We start from the raw sequence: 21,197 nt of genomic DNA, 5'->3' as shown, positions 1-21,197 counted from the left end.
GGCCAGACGCCCGCGGGAAGTATATTCGCGCTGGCTACGTCAGCGCCTGAAAAGTAGCTCTCCATACCTCCAAAGTGTACAGACAAGCGTGTTTCGTTGTGATAAAGCTCAGGCACCGCGACTGGAAAACGCCGTGCACTTCGTTTTAACTCCCGCACCGTTTCCGTGCATGTCCCTCGTCGAGAGCTGCTGGCACGCCTATTCGCTCGTAACTCCGGCCGTACATAAAAGGTGAAAATTACGGTGAAAGATTGAGCGCGCCTGACCGTCTTGCCCGCAATAAGCAATGTAAAGCGTGCCGTTTTATACCGCTTCGTGTTTTCGCCGAACCCTCACCGATGCTTCCGACACGTACGGCAGTACGTGCGGAGTGACGTGCTTTTGTGGACGCATCACCTTCCGGGTAGCACGCTAAGCGTCAAACTCAGTACAGGTCGTGAAGATCAGATGCAGAACCAGCCACAGCCAGCACCACGAGGACAAATGTCCGGGTGGTGGCGCCGGCCGCGCCCACTTGGAGCCTGTCTAGGTGGTGGTATAGTGCAGCGCTCGGATGAAACCGCGAACCTCAATCTCGTTCAAAACGAAAGCTGATCTCGGAGAACGAGGAGATATACTGCAGAGATGACAAAAAAACAAATAAATCTTGGACTTAAACGGTCACTGACATTCGAACGCAGTGTAGAAGCCCGGGCGTCTCCTCAACGAGAAACGGCTAGATCAGAGGCTACAGCTTCTTGCGGAGTTTCACCCACGCGAAATGCGAGCACCAATAGAAGGAGACCGTTGGGGACCCGGCGGCACTCCGGGTACACGTGTGGTGACGAGGCGGCTACTCTGCCAGGAGGTACCTCGAAGGGATGAACATCATTCCTAGCTATCATCGGGTTACCCATAGCTCCTGTTTACTCCAAGAAAGATTACAAAGCCAAGGAGCAACCCCATGCGGTACAGGGGTCCCGTCTGCTAAAATCAACACTATACATGCATAGTGTCAGCAAGCGTCGCCGCTTTCGTTCAGAGCCACCGACAAGACCGCGAGAGGGCGACGGAAGGACACGGCATTGCGTCGGGGTACGTATATACACGTACGCCATACAATGGATCGCGCACCGCGGCAGCGATGGAGCGGATACGCCCGAGGCCGCCGATATATATACGACCCCTAGAGTCAACACACTCCGGCGCGGGACGCCGCCATTCACTGCGGAGCCGAAGGTCCCGCAAAACGAGTTTCCGTCACTGTCGTCGTCGCCTTGACGCGCCGCAGTTGTTTTGCCGCCATAACTGCAAAAGCGCGCAATTTATTCGCGGAAAACGAAATCGGCGTCGCCATCGTAGATTCTAGCGTAAGATAAATACTGTCAGAGCTTTCTTTTTTCCCCGCGGTACGCAATGCAAGAGACAGCAACTGAAACCCATTCGCGAACTCGCCGCTAGACCAGCGCCCACGGCTCTTCGGGCACTGCCATAGCTATACACATTTCCATTCTGGGTCATAGTCGTTTCCGAACATTAGGAGTCCTTCGAGTCCTTTCGCTGGGATAAGGAACGCTGCTGTTCCGCCTAAGCAACGGCAGACTGCGAAAGAGAAGTCACGAGAGGGCAGGAGAACTGGAACGAAACGGGAAAGAAAACAAAAAAAATAGACAACAAAACGGAGACAACCGGAGATTCTGCTGTGAAAACGGGGCAGAGGAGACTGTTGGTTTTGAATGGGCCTTTCTACCATACATTAATTCTACTCTTCCCTTGATGGGCACTGTCTTCTACGGTGGTCGCCAACTGCCATGCAAGGGCGGCGCACGGCATGAAAATATCGCTCTAAGCACAAAGGACTAAAAATGGAATAAGCTGTCCCTTTCATAAAGGGCAGTGCGCCTAGATGACAGTTTACTTCCATCTTACTCCTCATATAGGCGCATTCGTGTTTACAGTGTAGTACCATCCGAACGACCGCGCACGTGATCAGGAAGTGTGAATGATTAGGCGCCAGCACCGAACACTGCACGAGGAAAACAATATCGAGAAAAACAAAAACTAAAATGGCAAAACTTCACCGCGACGCGTGCAAGACGTCCGACAATGCCAGCTCCCATCGGACCACGTCAACCGGACACGGCCGAAATGTAACCGGAACCACCTGGAAACGCGGGCACGCGTGCCCATTGTTCCCCGAAGGGGTAACAAAAGCACGCGATTAACACAGCTCACCTCCTATACCTGATGTCGCGTTGCCGAAGCAATACAGGGCCGGCCGAAGGCTTATCGGACTTGCCACAGACACACACACCGCACGGCTCGGTTTCCCAGTCGCGCGTCCTTCGCAAACAATGCCGGGCACGCGGGCAATGCGAGCCTGTACAGGGCCGGAGTGTCGAGTCGCACGACGCGTTCCGAGCGCGCATAAATAAGCTATTCGGTGACCGACGCGAGCGAGAGGAAACGAGAGAAAGAAGCGCCGACTCTCCATGGCTCACTCGAGTCACCCCGAAGGCGCTGCCGACGCAGATCCAGCCGGATCCGCCTGTGTACAACCCGCTCGGACCTACCTGCAATGGTGCGACGGCGAACCACTGTCGCCGAGTAAAGCACACGGGCGCCTTTTGCGTTCCGATGGAGGAGAAAGGCAAATATGCGCTCGTGTGCTGTGCGATGTCAGTGCACGCTAAAGATTACATAATTGGTTTTTGGGGAAAGGAAATGGCACAGTATCTCTCTCATATACCGCGGCGGAAACCTGAACCGCGCCGTAAGGGAAGGGTAATATAGGAGGGAGTGAAAGAAGAAAGGAAGAAATAGCTGTCCAAGTGGAGGGCTCTGGAATAATTTCGACCACCTGGGGGTCTTTAACGTGCACTGACATCGCACAGCACACGGGCGCCTTAGCGTTTTGCCTCCATAAAAACGCAGCCGCCGCGGTCGGGTTCGAACCCAAAAGATCCCCAGGTGGTCGAAATTATTCCGGAGCCCTCCAGTAAGGCGCCTCTTTCTTCCTTTCTTCTTTCACTCCCTCCTTTATCCCTTCCCATACGACGCGGTTCAGGTGTCGGCGGAGATATGTGAAACAGATACTGCGCCATTTCCTTTAAAAAAAATGGAGTAAGCAAAAAAATGGAGTAAAATGTCCACTAGAGCACTGTGCGGCAGAGGATACCGGTCACTCCATTTGTACTCATTTTCTGTTTAGACAGTGCAGGCTGAAAGCGAAATCGCACAGCCGGTCAAGCGCAAGAGGTGCCGCCGGCGCGTTCCAGGCGAAATTCCTCGATTCCACGGGTGAGGCAGGTTTGATAGCGCCGAATCTGCATAGTGGGTGAGTGCGCTTTTCCGCGCACCACCGGTACCACCAAAAACACACCAGCGAGGAGGCGGCCAGGGCGCCAATTCACCCAAGTGTCGGTCTCGTAACTCAGCCACAGATGTGAAAAGTGTTCTGGCTCTTAAAGCTGTGAACACTCCGACACACCGGTCCATGCGGTGGAATTACCGCTTAGTCTGCAGTCCGCCGATCAGACGCACGCCAGCGAAGGAAATGCGCCCCGACAGTGTTCATCACAAGCCACCGCGGCCCGTCGGAAAACCTGCAGGGCCTGTTCGCGCAAAGTGGCTGTCAGAGCGGCCCCGGGTGGAAACTGCCGTGAGCGGAGACACGGGCCACGCGCAAACAATGGCCTTGACGTGCTCCCGGCGGAATTCCGGATTCGCTGCACGACAACCGAAATGGACTCCGCACTGTCAGGTATCAAAAGCCAGGACGCCATTCCGCACAAAGAACATGCCTGGAAGGCAAGGAGGGGTTAATGGGGGACAACTCGAACGGGTGGATGGGGAGCGGGGCTGTTCTCACAGTCCATTTACGGACGGTGTTCGTGGAAAAGGAGAAATCAACGTTTTTCATTATTTTGCCTACGAAAATTCCCCCTACCCCCCCTCCATCCTGTTACTCTTATCTGTAAAAACTAATTGTCTGCCTATGTCTGGCTACAATACTCCCGTTTATCCGGCGGCAAAAGCCGCATTCATCGCCAAGAACATTCCGAGTTTAAAAAAAAAATTTTTTTTCCCGTCAGTCGACTTAGACTCAAGACGGCAGAGCGCAGCCTCCGAGTTCAGCAACTAATTTTAGCTCTCCAAAATCTGCCGGCGATGGCGACACCAGTATTATTCCGTTTTTCTTTTCCCCTTTCCAGCTTGTCTCTTTGAGATTAGAACGCGGTACACTACAGATCTGCATGCAGCGTTTTAGTTCCTCCTCAGTGCCGTCAGGCATAGCGGCCCAGCCCTGCAAGCGACTGGTGGAGAAAGGCGCCCAGCGCCAGCTGCTAAAACGTTACGCTACGTTTAGTTTTATTTCACGCCATTTCTTAAACGCAGACGACGCGTACACGGCCCGTTCGGAGGGAGCACTTGTTCTGTACGCGTTAACGTCTCAGCTAAAATGCAGTTTGAAACTCACTCAGCTTTGCACTATAGCGCGCACGCGTCTGCGCCTTCCGGGCAGGTTACTACTCAGCACGCGTCGCAATGTCGGCCGCTCTCAAGTGTCAGAGCAGTGGAGCAAGAGAGCGCTCGCTGCACGATTTCCGCGTTTTTGTTCCATTGCTTCACTCGACACGAGCGCACGGAATGCAAAAAAAAAAACGCGGTTATGTAAGTTTCAGTCCAGAGAAAACAAGTGCGAAAAGTGAGACTGCCATCTCCGCTGACCGCCAGCGTTGCACTTATGGAGGACATTAATCATATGCAAGCAATATAGCACACACGCACTCGGGTGACGGGTCTCGAGGTTCATTTTACTGCATGCACCCCCAGCTGCTGCCTCATATCTGGTTGAAGTATACCCGAGAAAGTCAGGCGGCGCGTTAATGACAACTTTTCAGCCCCAGCAACGGCCCTTTAACCGTGACAGTGTTAAGGAGCTCGTGTCGCAGAAAGCCGGTGTCCTCGGCGTCTTTGGCCGTGAGCGAAAAATAGCGCATCTCGGTGGACACCTGAACCGCGCCGTAAAAGAAGGGATTTTAAGGAAAGGGATTTTCCATCCCTTACGGTGCGGTACGGGTGTCCAACGAGAATTGTGAGACAGGCGTCCTTTCCTTTCTTTAAAAATCATTTCATTTTCCTTGCCTTACAGCCCGGTTCGGGTGTCCACCAAGATGTGTTTCCTTAAATTGTCCGGGCAAGGGGTCGAACCGAAGGACGATGGCGTTTCGCGCATTCCTTGGCAATGCTGCAACACGCTGTCGCGTATTCAATGACCGTCAAACGTCACTGCCACCGGCGTTTCTTTTTAGTTTTGTGTTTGTTTTTTTCGGGAAAGAAATGGCGCAGTATCTGTCTCACATATCGGCGGTCACCCGAGCCACGCCGTAAGGGAAGGAATAAAGGAGGGACTGAGAGGAAAAGAAGAAAGGGGTGCCGTAGTGGAGGTCTCCGGAATAATTTCGACCGCCTGGGGATCTTTAACATGCACTGACATCGCACAGCACACCGGCGCCTTTCGCGGTTCGCCTCATTCGAATCGGGGTCGCCGCGGTCTGGTTCGAACCCGTGTACTCCGGATCAGTAGGCGAACGCCTTATCCACTGAGCCGCCGCGGCGGGTTCACGTGTGAGCAAAACCCCGCACGAAGCCGCACTGCGTAATTTTTTTTTGTTTTTAAATGCCACAGCAACTAGTTCCCTTACGATAAAAGCCGGCAGCGTGTGTTAGTGCGTACTGGCAGATGGAGCAGAAAATCCCAACGGTGGCACAAAAAAAAAAGGCGAGAAAAATGGTGTGACGACATCAAGCGGCCGTATGACGCGCACAGCAAGACAAGTACACCACTCCAGACCGACCTCAACGTGGGGCCAGTTTTCCCGACATTCGTGCCGAAATTGTGACGCAACCGTTCCTCGTACAGCGTGCCGGGTGGTGTCATACGCGCGTGCGTGTGTGTCTGGGTGGTGTCATACTATGAAAAAAAAATCAGACTCATCGCCTTAAATAAACTCAGTTCGCAAACCGCAACCCAATGTCTGCACCTCACCTCCACGACATTCTTTGGCATTCCCGCGCGAAGGAGTCTGTCTCTGGAGATTATTTTTTTCGATTCATTCTTCCGGTACTTTTCCGCCCTTTATATAGACCGACAGTGGAATCATGGCTGACAGCTACAGCAACATCACTACGGCAGTCGCCCAGTAACGACGTGAAAGGCGGGGCCGACCAAACATAAATGCCTAAAAGATGAATCGGGAACGGAGTCCTAAACAAAACAGATGAACCTGGACTCTCGCATCGAGGCGGGCAATCCCCACACAGCAGACGCATGCTCGACCATCCCGTCTGGTGAGACCCCGACACGCGACGGGCGAGAAGGCATCGACGCGGCGAGAAACGGGTCCGTTCAACCCGGCAGCGGATACGGCGGCACAGCCGGCCGTACGTTTCTCGGCGGCCACCGCCAGCTGCTCGCTCTGCGCGGAGTGGTTATTTACTGCTTACACCACGCATGACCACAGAACACGCCGCGTCTGCCTCATACGACGACTCATCCTTGTTACCTGGAAGTTGGGGTGGGATGCCACACACATCAGCCCGTGCGTCACCGCACATATGGATGCAGCATCGCACACGCACGCGCATCCCGTGTACGGTGCACAGTCCGCACAGGGATTGCTCACAGGTTAACATATAAGAAGAAAAAACAGCGGAAAAGACTACGCAACGCCCTCAGCTGGCGATCTACCCATGTTGACTCCGTGGGTCATGCTTGCGCTGTTCATCATCATCATAATCGTCATCAGCCTGACTACACCCACTGCAGGGCAAAGGCCCCTCCCATGTCTCTCCAATAAACCCTGTCCTTTGCCAGCTGCATCCACACTTTGCCTGCAAACTTCCTAATCTCTTCTGCCGGCCCCTGCTAAGCTTGCCTTCTCTTGGAATCCACTCCGTTACCCTTATGGACCAGCGGTTATCTTCCCTTCGGATTATGATCTTCTTACTTCTTTCCTAACCAGGCAAATCACACTACCAGCTACGAGACGCGCTGTAAGGAAGGGGCTCCGGATTAGTTGTACAGTACACGGCCGGGATTCTTCAACGCGCACCCAAGTGTGAAAGTGCACCGGCGTCTTTTCACTAGGCCTCGAGGTTCGCGCCCGTTAGTTGTACACACTGCGAGAGAAGACGACCAGAACTGTTTTTACCCACGCTAGAGGTTTTTAGATGTGCGATCTCACGCTTCTACAGATGGCGGATTTCAAGAGGCATATAACGCTCGGCAACTGTCGCCAGCCACGTCGGCAAGTAGTAGTAAGTGGTTTTTATTAAAATAACCATAAAATAAAAACCACATTTGATTTCATTTTATTGCCTTAAAGGCCCAAAAAGAGGGGTGTTACATAAGGGACGTGGCAACAATTAAAAGCACAGATTCACAATAACAGGAACGTTTTTACATTTTCAGCGAAAAGACTTGGGCGCATACTACTACTTGTCGACGTGGCAAGCAGTCGATCTCGATTTACCGTGTTCGAACGAAAGCTACAACTGGACACAATGACCTCTTGTGGCGAGTGACAACATTGTGCGTCTCCTGCAACTTAACCACGACGGTGGGATGCAACTCCAGAACGAAGCGGCATACGCCACTCAAAGGAGTCCCTCCAGCCAATAGCGTTCAACCGATCCTCCCCCTTGACCGATCCCCTCGGACGTACACTGCTGCTACTGTGAAATCTCAGGGGGTGGCAGATGAAAGGGGAATTAACCACTGCTTAATCGGATTAACTGCGACGTCACGAAAATTGGTCGACGCCATTGGCTTGGAGGGCCTCCTTTGAGGGGCATTTGCCGCTTCGTTCTGGAGTTGCACCCAACCATAACCTCTGGTCTACTCCGAACTTGCAGAGCAAGAGGCAGACGAGCCACCAGACACGACCGCTGAAACATCTCGGACGGTCTTTGTCCACCATAAATTCACACCTACTTCACACCTACTGAATCATTTCCTCGCTCGCTAAATGACTGCGCTTCGGCGCATCGTTCACCGCATTATCGTTACTTTGGGTTCCGTCTCATTCGGGACATAGGCTCCCCCGAATATTACGCAATTAGCCTCGTCCCGAGGCTACACTGCCTGACACGTTTTATATTTTCGTCTATGCATTTTTCTCAGACTCTGCGCTCCCGTGTGACGTTTCTCCGTTCATCAGTGTTCACCATATATTTCGGGTTCTGTCCATCACATGCCAAGGCCATTATCTCCTGATGACTACTATTAAGATGCCACCAAATAGAGTCCACGCTCCAATCTACGGTGCTCTGTCTCAGTACCTTACATTGACCCCTACCACTATTCTTCCTACAGTGCAATGCGCTGTACAGCGAATGCAGGAACCGCAGCAAGAAACGTCAGTTATCTAAAGAACATGCGCTTGAACGCGCCACTAGGCGCAAACTTCCGCGGAGCTCCCAAAAAGCGCGCGATGCTAATCCTTCGCAACGCCAGGAAGGCCCGTTTATAGCTGGGGCCCGCTAATCCCAATTTCCGCATCATTTAATTTCCTCGCACCGTTTTAACTAACCGACGAGACCTAACCGTACGGCTCGTCTTATCGAGGGCACCACTATTTTGGCACAAAGCCCAATCGATCCCACACAAAGTGGCTCGTCGCTTAACGCCAGCCCTGGCAGTTATCACCCTCAGAGCAGTGTAGGCAGCGAGGAAGAGGTCAACGTCCGAAACCGAGTTTCTGCTCAGCCAAGGCAGCACATGGACACAAGTTCACAGTTAAGACTTGGCCATTTTTTTACTTCTCCCCGGACTTCGATGGGCGCCTTTCTTTAAAAACCAAGCGGACAAGCCTGGAACACTGTAGACAGCCACTCTTCAATACAAACAACCCGTTTCTGGAAGCCTTGTCGGCGCGCTAAACGGGCACTATTTGAAAAAGAAAGCAGCCTGCAGTTAGCACATGTCGAAGTCTTCAGGGCCAGGCAATGCAGTTCCATAAAGCGCAACTAAGCGCACACTCCGCTGACGCGGCGCGGAAAACGGCCGATGATTCACCGGCGGCTTCCTGCGAAAGCGGCGCATCCCTCCGAAGCAGATTGGAAAGAGAATGAATAAAACCTGCCCCGTCCGCTCCGCCGCGGCAGACGACGCAGCAACAAACGCACGCGGAACAAAATCGAGCCAGCCAGCCGCCAGGCCAACAAAATGACGTCTTCGGCGACGTCGCGTAATAATTCATAACGCGGTTATGATTAGTCAAGCACGGTACGTACCCGCTTGGCGTACATCCTGTTCACGCCGTGAGGAATCATCTCGGAGCGGGGTCTGTCTCGACCAAACACACGGGTGGGCGCGGACGATGAGAACGAGGAGGAGGCACTACTGAGAGGCGGACCGGCTTCTTCCCCACCAGTTCGCCCGCCGTCGCGCCGCTACTCGCAGCCCACGCACGAGAACGCGCACAGTGTTCCTGAGACAATGGTTCCGGTCGAACGCCGGCCGGCAGCCAGGGCACAACCAAAGCAGGGCGCAGAGTCAGTCGAAGGCAGCCCAAGCACGCGCCACCGGGTGCTAGACGAAGACGAAGAGAAGAGGAAGCGCCCAGAAGAACGTCAAACGTTCACACGTTTTTTTTTTTTTGAAAAACTAATAACAAATTTCAAAAGCAGCCTGGAAGATGGCGTCGGCGCACAGTGCACAAGCTGCGGATAGGGAATGTTCGCAGTCAGATGACGGCTTCGACTTGCAGGGCTACAACCGGGGCTTGGATTGGATGGCGATGCGTCTAAAAAGAACACGCTCCAAAAACGAAATTTGGAAACAGACGACAAGCCAGCCGAGCTGCGGACGGTGAGCGGCCTGCCCGCGTTCGGTGAAGCTGTTAGCGTTGTTGCCGAGCTTCGCTGCAACACTACAACAGGGCGGTCACGTCGGCAGCGACGGAAACGCGCCGCACGTCTGCACGGTAACGTCGACTCGCTCGCAGAGGAACGCAACGCCGCAGACGGTAACGGCGACGCCGAGGAGCAGACGACGCACCAGCCGCCGAACGCAGCAGCAGACGACGCCGAGCAACGCAATGCGGCGCGACTCGCAGACGGCGCCGGTGGGGGAGGACAGGAACGCCGAGCAAGGGGCGATGAAATCAAAATCCCGTTGCATCGATGACGAAGACCGATGCACTGCCGCTGTTGCTGTTGCTCTTACGTCCTTGTTCTGCGACGCACAGTTGCAATGCGGCTGGGCTACGTAGGCGAGCGATGCAGCGCGCGAGGTTACGCGAAGGCGCCTCGACCCAACCAACGCACACACACCGGCACGACCGGCCTCGAGCAGACGACGCGGGTGAGTGGCGCGCCGCAGACGAAGACGGAGACGCAAAACCGGACTGTCCAAGGCTGTGCCCTACAACGAAACAAGCCTCGCGGAGAGAAGAAAGGCATTACGAGGAGAAGGCGTCAAGAGAGGAGGGGGGAAGAAAGGAAAGCGAGGTAGGATTCCGGTGAGGCCGAATACGCCGGCCGGCGAAAGCGCGTCGGAAAAGTGAAAGCGCGGTTAGCAGCAAGCAGGGGAAATGCCACGCGACTAGGGAGCCTACATGTCGCGCCCGGCAGGTATGTAGGCTCCCTACACGCGACGCTTTCAAAGCGCGGGTCGCGTCACGAACCGAGAGGGGAGACCACAAGTGGCTGCACTGTCCCCGTGGGACACTGCCGGTGAAACAAGGAAGAAGCAAAGAAGGGGTGCGGCGCGAGCGAGCCAAAACCGGGTACCCTTTCTTCGCTGCCGTTCCGGTAACCTGCTAACCACACTGACAAGATATGCACTGAGTCAGTGGAGCGAGCGAGAGGGGATATAAAGAAAATGCACTTGAGCGCCAAATGTGGCCGGACGGGTTTGAAGTGGCCGAGCAGCCAGCGGTGGGAACGCATTTTAAGATCGCATGCGAAAGCCCTTGCTAGGATCGGGGGTTGCTCCGTCTAGTCAGCGGTGGTAACGTTGCGACAGAAGAGAGGTAGGCCACAGAAACAATACACTGTCGAGGCTTAACATTAATAATGGGCGGCGTAAAAGTTGAGAATCCAATATGGTGGCGTGAGGATTAAAGTTCTCCCGGCAAACGCCTCGATCCACCTTTCAAGGGACGATAGTAGGGTTGCCATGTCTCAGGGGCGGTACTAAAAGGTGGCCCGATCATAAACAGGACGTAGCTCTGCAACAGCTACGAGTTCGCAAATGTCACGCTGAAGTAACGCCACCGTTTCTCTGACTTGGCTCTCTAAGACCACTGTCGATGATCAGAAGTCCCTCCACCGCTACCTTTAGTATAAGACAAGAAGCGAACTGAGGCGCGCGAACAACGTCAGGCAAACATGTATTGGTTCTTGAACAGCCCGTGTCGGAGCACGAAACTGGGCCATGCTCTTTTGCCGCAGCACATATTTTTGCCGCTTTCAGCACTGAAGCGCGCTTCGCCAAACCACTGCCCGCATCTTGCGAAGTACCACTTCCATGTTGCGGTGACGGCACCCCAGGATGCTCCTGCGGTCGTGGCCAGTTCGGTATCTACCACAGCGTTCGGCCTCGAAGAAGACATGCATGTTCCCGATTCCACTAGGAACTCACCAAAGCTGCTTGTTCATGGAACTTGCTGAATTCCAGTCCCCAAAGAGAGATCAGAGAACACTTTGACGCCAAACCGAGACCAAACTAAGGATGGAGGCATTCATTCCCCTGGAGAAACCATGGTCAGCTGGTCGGTGAGGGCTGCCGACGCCAGCTGGCCAACTGACGCAGGGTGATGAGGGGCTTCTCTCGCGTTCCTAGTCTGCCAATGTATCAAAATGCAGTCATCCCTGTGGGCCAAAGACCGTAGCTAAACTGATTGCCACGTCGGCTACCGAAAGCCTAAAGAACGGCGCACAAATAATGCCCTTCCAAACGGTCGATACATGCAGTGACGCGTCGCGGCTCCGCGCAGCAGAATCACTACAACATAAGCAGTAAAAAAAAATCTGCGTACGTGGTCTCAACTAATAAATTAAAAACTAAAGCAAGCAATACACCTCAGCGCTTCTGAAACTAGTGACAACCAAAGGCGACAGTTTCAAATGCACCGCTCCCATCTGGTGCCTCCATCTTCTAACGTTACTCCACGAAGTGACCACACGACAAAGTCAGGTTTCCAAGCGGACATTGGCAACTCCGTGCGATCAAAAATATCCGGGAACTCCACGCGCACGTCTCGACTCAATGCCAAGGCGGAGCCCCTTGACAGGGCGGGGGTGTACAGTCCTCCTCCATGTCCGTCAAGTGAAACATAAGGAAGCTGTCCCTCTAATGAACGAAAAACATTTCCGTGTTCCTAGAGCATATATAATCCGCCGCCGCTTTTTCGGGTAATTATATATGTACACGCGTACACTAAGCCAACAGAACCAAAACAACAAGCCAGCTAGCTGAGTTTAACCTTCGAGTCCAGGGCGGGCACGGACGCCAACCCTACACTACAATCGGATACGACTCAAGAACGAAGCAGCACAAGCCCCACAGAGCAGAACCTCCAGACAATGCCGCATCCCCTTGTACCTTCTGTCATAGGAGGGAGAGGCAGATGAAAAGTTTAACCACGGTTTAAACGGACTAACGGCGACACGGTGGAAATCGGTAGACGCCATTGGCTGGAGGGCCTCCTTTCTTTAGGGCATGCGCCGCTTCGTTCTTGAGTTGTACCGGACTAAAGCAATAGGTGTAAGCACGGCACAATTTTCAGCCGCCTGCATTGCAGTGTAAGGGGAGGTACAGAACGGTGACCGGACAGCCCCGGTATCTGTACAGCCGGACCACACCATCAAATTCCCGGCGCGTGTCGGCTTCGTTCGTGTCGTCACCCTCACAAAGAACGCGGCATTCATCGGTGCTCACGAGCGGCCAGAGCAGCGACCAGCAGTCGCTCCGCAGTGTTGTTGTCCGCGCAATGAACAGGAGGCACAGCCAAGCGCGCGTCAATTAGCCTCGAAGCCCACTTGTGGATGACAGGGGGCGCCCACGTCTGAAAGCAGGGCGGAAAGAAGGGTGCGGCGCCGTTGCCTGCCGGAACTCGCTCCCCGGTTACCGGAACTTTACACTACAGTGAACTAGAAATACTCCAGCCGCGACATTTATTCCGGAAGCAGTGACGACAGGAAAACCAAATCGATCGACCACCTCTCATGCAACTTCACCACGCGCGATTTTCTTGCGCGATACACGATGCACTTTGTCCACTTGATTCCTGAACACTTCGTAGTTTCTGTTCTTTTGGGCAGACACTGAGACATTCTTAAACGGTATTTGACATAAAATCGTCGGTCTTTCCGGCAAATCTAATGTGTGCGGAAGACGCCCACAACACACAAGGAACAAATATGCAGACACTGTCACAAGAACATAAGATAAAAACCACGCCATCCTCCCTAAACCTGCCTGTCGCTCAACATAGGACAAACACACATCTTGGGTAAAGTTCACTCTGGCACGAAGCGACGAATGCCCCTCAAATGAGTCCTCCTATAGCCAATCGCGTCCAGCGACTGTCATAAAGTCGTGCTTAATCCCCTTGAACCACTGGCGTGACACCAAGGCGGCTTTCAGGGGCACAGGATTACCCACGCCTTAAGTGGATTAAAACCGACGTACCGACAGCCGGTTGATGCCACTGCCTGAAGGGCCTACTCTGAACGACATTCGCCTCTTTTTTCTTGAGTTTCGTCCGACCTGCAACACCAGACAGGGCGATGTAGCGCACTGATCCACCTGTGCGGAAACCAGGCCAGGCAAATAACACGAAGTCCTGCTGCTACCTCCCCTTAATTCCCTCGCTCTCTCCCTTCCTCGAGGCGTGCTCGCTTCGCTCAAACTCAGCGCATGAGCAAGAGGCCTCAGCGGGGCGAGCGCACTTTTTCACCGGGGCCTAGACTTCGAATGAAGCTTTCCTCTTCCACTATTCCTGTTCGCCCAGCACGCTGCAGAAGACGCCACTGCGATGATGAACACTACAAGGCGGCGAGCCGTATTTCGTAGGTGCGCGACGTTACGCGAAAACAGAAAAAAAAAAACTCGCGTCCCGGCATCAGACTAGACGACAAAGAAGCTGACCCCAGCGCGGCCTCCATGCAGACATGCAGAAACGACCTGAGGGGTGGCGACCCGTCGAACCAAGCGCTTTTCTTAAGGCCAGAAACGTCGCAAGAAGCAATCTTTACAAAGAAAGAGCCCGACAGACTAAAGACACACCGAAAATAGCGACAAGAAAAGCGCCCACCCTGTTCCTACTTAGCTGAGGCTTTGTCTCTCGCGCCGTTATTCTTTTCTAAGATGCTACAATGCGAACTCCCAGAACTGTCCACGCTGACATAAGCCGCAAGAAAGCTTCGCCTCTTCTGTTCACGCTCGGCCAGGATGGATAAGCCGAGCCTCTGCCGGACGAAAACAGCGGCAGGCGGACGGGGCAAGCGCAGCACGGAGCAAGACACAACCAACAAAGAAACGTGCCCGTCCCGCGACGGCACGGCAGCCGCGCTGTGCACGAGCGGCGCTAATGAACCGATGGATCGAGGCCCGGAGCGCCGGGCGACGCTGTGCGTGCGCGGACGGCAGGAGCAGGGATTTGCCGGCGGACAACGAACGCGCCGGCGGAAAGAACAAGCCAAAGCTCCAGACTCGGCAGGAGAAGGCCTCCAGCCTACGTCCGCCGCCGCGTCCCAGAAAAGGCTTAACAAGGCGAGCAAAGCACAAGCCAGCCACAGATGGTCAGCCGTTGGGGATGCGGCGGTATAGAAAGCGAACGGTGAAACAAGGCCGGCCATCTACAGCCGGGGACCCTAACGAAGCGGGGAGTTAACTCCGCGACGTTCCTCCAAGCGGTCATCACAAGCAGGGCTAATTGGCCCAGTTTGGCTCACCGAGTTCAGAGGGAATGCAGCACGCACACACACTTTAGGGAAGAACAAGGTTTGGTGCTTAACTTCGTTCCCACGGTGTCTGCGCGCGCTGTTCCTTCTCAATGGTAACCCTTTGCATCTGCATCAACCGCTACACAAAGGTTTTTTTTTTTTTTTCTCAGGGGTCAAGTGGCGTAGAATGGCATGCTCGAGAACAGCAACATGTTCCCCTTCCGGCCAGATCGAGCGATATTTGCGCGGCGCGAGTAAGAGGAAGTTGCCGGGAAGGAGGGCGCTCCTGCAAACCGCTATCCGGCCCACCTTGCAATGGGTTCGTGATGAGCTGGACGCGGGAGTTGTGCACTTCGAAGTACCACGACCACGTTTCTCCCATACATGTTTTTTTTTAAATTTATAATGGGGGACCGTATTGACTTAGAGAGAGGGTAACAGTGGGGAGCTAGTGCGCGTGCGCAGAGCACGCCCGCCGCGGTGGTTCAAGGCGCTCAGCTGCTCAGCCGGAGTACCCGCGATCAAACCCGGCCACGGAGACCCGGTCCGCGTTTCGGTGAAGGCAAAACGCAATAGGCGGCCGTGTGGTGTGCGATGTCACTGCATGTTAAAGATCCCCAGGTATACTCGAAATTTTTCAGGAGCCGTCCACTACGCTACCTCTTTCTCTATTTCTTCTTTCACTCCGGCCTTCCTCTCTACCACCCTCGTGGCGCGGTTGAGGTGTCCACCAAGAAGTGAGACAGTTACTGCGCATTTCGTTTCCCCAAAGCCCATTTCCGTTTATCTTTTTACAAGAAGCGCACCGCTCAATGAAGTCTCTGATAACCAAAAACAAGAAAACAGCGAGTCCAGAAGAAGCCACCACTGCGTGGCAGGCAATCCGCTCTCCATGCGGCTTCCCCGTGCGAGCTGCAGAGCTTCGAATGCCGAAAAGGGGGGAGCGGTTTACACAGTCGCGGCGTATCGCGGGGGCCCATTTTCTGAAAGAACGTCGCAAATTACAGCGCCTGGGACGACGACGCAGGCATACGCAGAGCTAAAATGAACTGTGTCCCGGCGACTGCCACCGGGCATTTCCCCTGGAGTACATACCATATTCGCCTCGCACAAAAGGCGCTGATGACTCCGTCCTCACTGACCAACCCGGCCGAGCCTTTCATCAGGGCCGACAGAGGCGTCGCACTGCCCTCAACATTGCAGGCACACGCAGCCTTTGAAAACATGAAAACACTTAGCAAAGCACAATGCAAGAAATAAAACAAGTGCGAAAAATAGCTCCTGCAAGTCGACGCGTTTTCACCTGCACACGTGCGGCGCCCACCAGAAATACTATTCCCTCTCACAGACCCACAGATATAGCAACAGACAAGGCAGACCACGCATCTGTAAGGGAAAAGGTGGGTCACCGCGCGACGCTCGTGGACATAATAGCAGGGTTCGACGCGGCGACGACGACGCAGTCATTGAGCGCGCAGTGGCGTGAGGTCTGACCGCCGGACATCGCGTGGTCGCACTCACCAGCCCGCAAGCAAGTCGCCAGCGAGAATGCGACGACGTCCGGTCTACAGACGGGAAAAAAGGGGAGAGCAGACGGGAAAGGACCAAGTGGGAACAAGGTAGACAAGAAGAGAGACACACAACCCTATAAGACTTTTCCTATCGAGATATTCCGAGTTCTTGCGCGTAAAGACCTCCTCCCATATTACATATTTGACAAAAAGAAACGCGCTATTTATTCAATCAGTATTCCGCTTTCAGTCACACATATTAATAATAATAATAATAATTGGTTTTGGGGGGGAAAGGAAATGGCGCAGTATCTGTCTCATATATATCGTTGGACACCTGAACCGCGGTGGCCCACCTTTTCCCTCACTGAACCGCGCCGTTAGGGAAGGGATAAGGGAGGGAGTGAAAGCAGAAAGGAAGGAAGAGGTGCCGTAGTGGAGGCCTCCAGAATAATTTCGACCACCTGGGCATCTTTAACGTGCACTGACATCGCACAGCACACGGGCGGCTTAGCGTTTTGCCCCCATAAAAACGCAGCCGCCAGCTGTGTGTGCCGCTTTCCGTTTGAGGGCAACAACTTCAGTGCATCGTCCGAAGACTTGCACCTGATTTCGAGTGCACTCCTGCAACAGTCTGTGTAGTACTGCGTGTTTTTTGTTTAGGTGCCACGTGTAATGCGCAAACATTATGGAGATCTTCCTTTTTTTTAATATATACAGGGAAGTCTAAACATCTCAGACGATATGTGTATTTCAAGAACTGCATATTGCCTTGAGCCAATTAAGAGCACACGTAAATAAATAAATAATCGCGGCACCGCACAAAGCAGAAAAAGAGCCCGTTCCTTAATGTAACACAAACACCGGACGAAGCGCACTGGCTACGAAGCTCGAGGAAAGCTACACAAAACATTTATGGCACAGCAACGTCGAAAAAACAAACGCGAGTATGAACACGGGGGACAACTGCTACCTGATGGGGAACAGTGCGAGCCCGTTCGCAAACAGCAGCGCAGAAAGAATAATACAAACAAAAGCAGAAAAAAATATTAAAAGAAAAAAACAGAAGTATACGAATTACAGCGCACAACCCGCACTACGTCTGCACGCCTATCCGTGTGTAAAAAAAAACAGACAAAAACTCAGTCGTACACGGCAGTACTGGCGCGAGGCAGGTCAGGCCAGCGAGGACAAAACGCCCGCTGCCGCTTATTTCGCCAGCAAAACAACTGAAACACACCGGACCAACGCAAAAAGGCCGATCAAGGTCAGCCGAGTTACACGCGAGCAAGTGCTTCACATTTTCGTTCGAGTGTGCTGGCGGAAATTTTCCTTGTCTTCGCCTTAATTTCCCGTTTATCTTCTTTTTTTTTTTTACGGTTTCCCTTTCGGAGTTCTATTCCTTTTGTCTCGATTCAAGGCCGTACCTCCCCCCCCTCGCCGATCAGCTCCCGCCTGCACAAGCGCTATTCTTGTCAAGCGTCGCACTCCACTGTCTGCTGTTCACCGCTGCTGGTGCTGCCGACATTTCCTGCTCGCGAGATTCCGTTTGGGTAGAAAAGTGTGGTCGTATAGCGGGCTGCAAAAAGCACGACGATAATTAGGCCATGGACTCTTCAATTAGCTGCACATTTACCATCAAAGATAATAATAAATGTAGTTAACTGGTGTCAAGTAGAGTTATGATTATAACTAGTAAATGTAATTACGAACTAAATATCAACAGGGTTAATTGGAGAGACATGGGCGAGGCGTTTAACCTGCAGTGGGCGTAGTAAGGCTGAAGACGAAATGTCTATGAATATATTCATTTATACTTAACTTAAGGATATCCTCAAGGCGCTACTGGGTGTTGCGTAAAAAATGATTGATGAAAACGAAGCACCAACGTATGAAACAAAACGACATTGCCGCATGATTAACGTTAGGAGGCAGGGAGGGAGGGATGACATGATTATGAAAACAAAATGCAGAAAATACAATTCTAAATGCCTGTAATTATTGATACATAAATAATGTACGAGCTTGCTATAAGAACCTATACAATAATATAGACAATCATGTAGACTCTAACATAAAGTGAGCGTTCGTCTGCGTACGAAAGTATATATGCGGACATATCGCGAGAGATTAAAAAAATATAAGTACGCGTTCCGACAGAGCTGTAACGAAGATGGGCGAGCTCGGCTTTTGCACCGGCACAGCAGCGTTCAAAATTTTCCGCGCATTTGCTGCCGAGTTTATCTTCTCAGAACAACGCACTCGCGAAAGACGAATGCGGCTGTCAAGGCGTAGGCCGGGGGTTCGTACTCTCGCCGTTGGCGTGTTCTCTTTGATTCATCAACGGACCCGCGATATTAACAACCGGACGCCCTCGATCCCCCGGCCACATCCAATGCCAGCGGAAGATGCCGCAACTTGCAAGGAGGAAACAGTTGAACAACTACCAGAACACCAGGGAGGAAACCCCGCACAGTTTTGGCCGCAAAGTTGAAATTAACACTCTCCTCACCCCACTATAGTGCTCTGCAACTTAGGACAGTGTGGCACAATTCACTATCATAACTGTCCATAGATCAGGGCAGGCACAGAGCACATAGTGTACTCATGTAGCACTGCCACCGCCTCTTTTTATTTTTCGCACCCTCCAACTCTTCCCTGCAATGCACGGCTCCATTGGGGCTCGGCAGATGATCAGGCGGAGCAAGCCCTCTTCTGCATTGGACTTTAGCGCTCGAATTAAGTTTTTCCTCCTCCTCCTCACCTATCGTCGGCTCACTGCCCCATATTCCTGCACAACAAGAAGTCAACGCGAGACAAAGGGATATTATAAAATGACTTCTATCTCTCATGCCACGTATAAGGCTGGCAACCCAAGGCTGCCTTCTCGGAGACGCTTTTGACGCACTCAGAAACGCCTATAGGTATATCGTCCTCACTGAGAAAACGCAAGGCGTAAGCACGCGACGCGAGAGGCTTAGCTGCGCATGCTCAGTAACGGGCTTCATTCTAACAAGGCCACTATAGCGGAATCTGCACGGCGGAGGCAAATTACAAACTGAGATTATACGCCACATATGTTTACGCCCGTCTCCGACAGCCCGGCCTCTAGCCAAACCGCAGATTTCAGACTATCATATCTTTTTTTTCTATCCGAGTTAGATGCTATAAGAGGCGAAAACGCCCTATACTTTAGTCGTGTTGGTGACAAGCGGCGCTATGCGAGGCGTAAACGCGACATTCATTACCAAGCGTCTATCCAAGGTCTTGGCCTCGTCGGCGCCGCCTTCTTGTCAGACTATACCGCAGGAAAAAGCTACCGGGCCATCGCAGTGCGATACTCAATTCAGAAGAGCTGGAGACAGCTTGCAAGTAAAAAGAAAAAAAATGAGTCACTGCATGATTCGGTGCACGTCACAAGGCACTGTGCGAGTGCACGCCAAACAAACAAAAAAAAAGGCCAGGCATCCGACGCAATGTGGGCTACGTGCGCCTTTCGCGCCTTTACCGGTGCGCTGCGCACGTACTGCGCGGTGCCATACACGTGGCGTAACTTAAGTGAGTACGTGGAGAGCGTTCTGTCCTTAAACGACGACAATTCCTGCCACTCCCACCTTACTCGCTCTCAACTTGTGCATCGGTGTTTCAATGCGACAGCGTCAAGGAGCTCGTGTAGCAGAAAACCCGGCACCGTTAAACGTCAGCGAAAAATATACGAAAAATACCCAGAGAAGCAGCCCTGCGCACCATGACAGGTTGCAATTGCAATCATTGATTGGTCGCGAAAGGCTGTTCGGGAAGAGCTATCTCACAAGCCCCACCGGTGGAATGCAGTGCCTGCCATCGCAGGGCAGTGGCGCATCGCTTAACCGCTGCACCACTGCGCCAGGAACGGTATATATATCAAGACTCCCAGAGACCTATGAACGTTAATCATAGAGAATAATCAACTCTGAATATAGGGCCATTAACCCCTTAACGTTATCACGTCATCCCCTTAAGGCGGAGCTTAAGCGACCCCTCCAAGTTTCGCAAAGCCGCTGCTCCAACGGAGATACGAAAGGCAGGGGCCTGTAGGGCAGGATTAAATGGAGTTCAATGGCGCGATGTTGGTGGGGCTACAGTGCGCCAAACACTGGGTATAAAATATCCGCATACGTTTGATATTACAAATAAATGTTTTTCAAAGGATTTCGTTCAGAATTTCTTTTCTTTTAGGAAAATAAAACACACATCCCATATCTACAATTGCGCTTTCTCAGCGCAACGTGATGTGGAAAGGAATTGGTTCGTCGTAAAATGCAGTGATTTTTTAAAAATATTTTTGGTGTTTGTCCAGTTTTGTAAATGTACATATGCGGGGATACAAGTAAACGGAGCACACTACTCTGTTCTAACTGCAATCACACCTTCCCTATCGCACAAGAATTTTTTTTCGTCCATCAGAAAGCGCACTATCGTAGTAGACTCTATAGTCTACTATATATTCTTCTCGACTAGCAGTAGACTCTAGAGAGACTATTACCGGTCGGCACATACCACAAATGCCAGTTTCAATCAGGCAACGCGTGAAAAATGTTGCAAAGTATAACGCTCCGTTAACTTTTGTCTGCGCCTGTACATAAAACGTGCTTTACAGTGACCACACCTCCGTATGTTTTAGAATGAGGCTCGTCTTGTTTCTCTACCTTTGTCCTGCAGCGGCCGTACTTGGGATAATGATGTGTCCACAGCAGAACGTGGTGT

At 52.6% G+C, this 21,197-nt stretch overlaps 1 protein-coding gene across 2 annotated transcripts in view; it reads right to left on the bottom strand.

Moving 5' to 3' along the window:
* Positions 1-21,197, bottom strand: part of LOC144132683 (acyl-CoA:lysophosphatidylglycerol acyltransferase 1-like) — a 125,720-nt gene that overhangs the window by 65,972 nt on the left and 38,551 nt on the right. The window contains exon 1 of one of the 2 annotated variants that reach the window (XM_077665277.1): positions 9,280-9,587. The exons of the other annotated variant lie outside the window; for it this stretch is intronic. Coding sequence (XP_077521403.1) covers positions 9,280-9,318 — 39 coding nt within the window. The 5' untranslated portion in view covers positions 9,319-9,587. Of the gene's footprint in view, positions 1-9,279; positions 9,588-21,197 lie in introns of those variants that run through there. 2 annotated transcript variants of the gene reach the window in all.

This window comes from Amblyomma americanum, chromosome 5 (genome assembly GCF_052857255.1).
Source record: "Amblyomma americanum isolate KBUSLIRL-KWMA chromosome 5, ASM5285725v1, whole genome shotgun sequence".
NCBI classification, from domain to species: Eukaryota; Metazoa; Arthropoda; class Arachnida; order Ixodida; family Ixodidae; genus Amblyomma; species Amblyomma americanum.
This window is presented reverse-complemented; position numbering and strand designations above follow the sequence as displayed.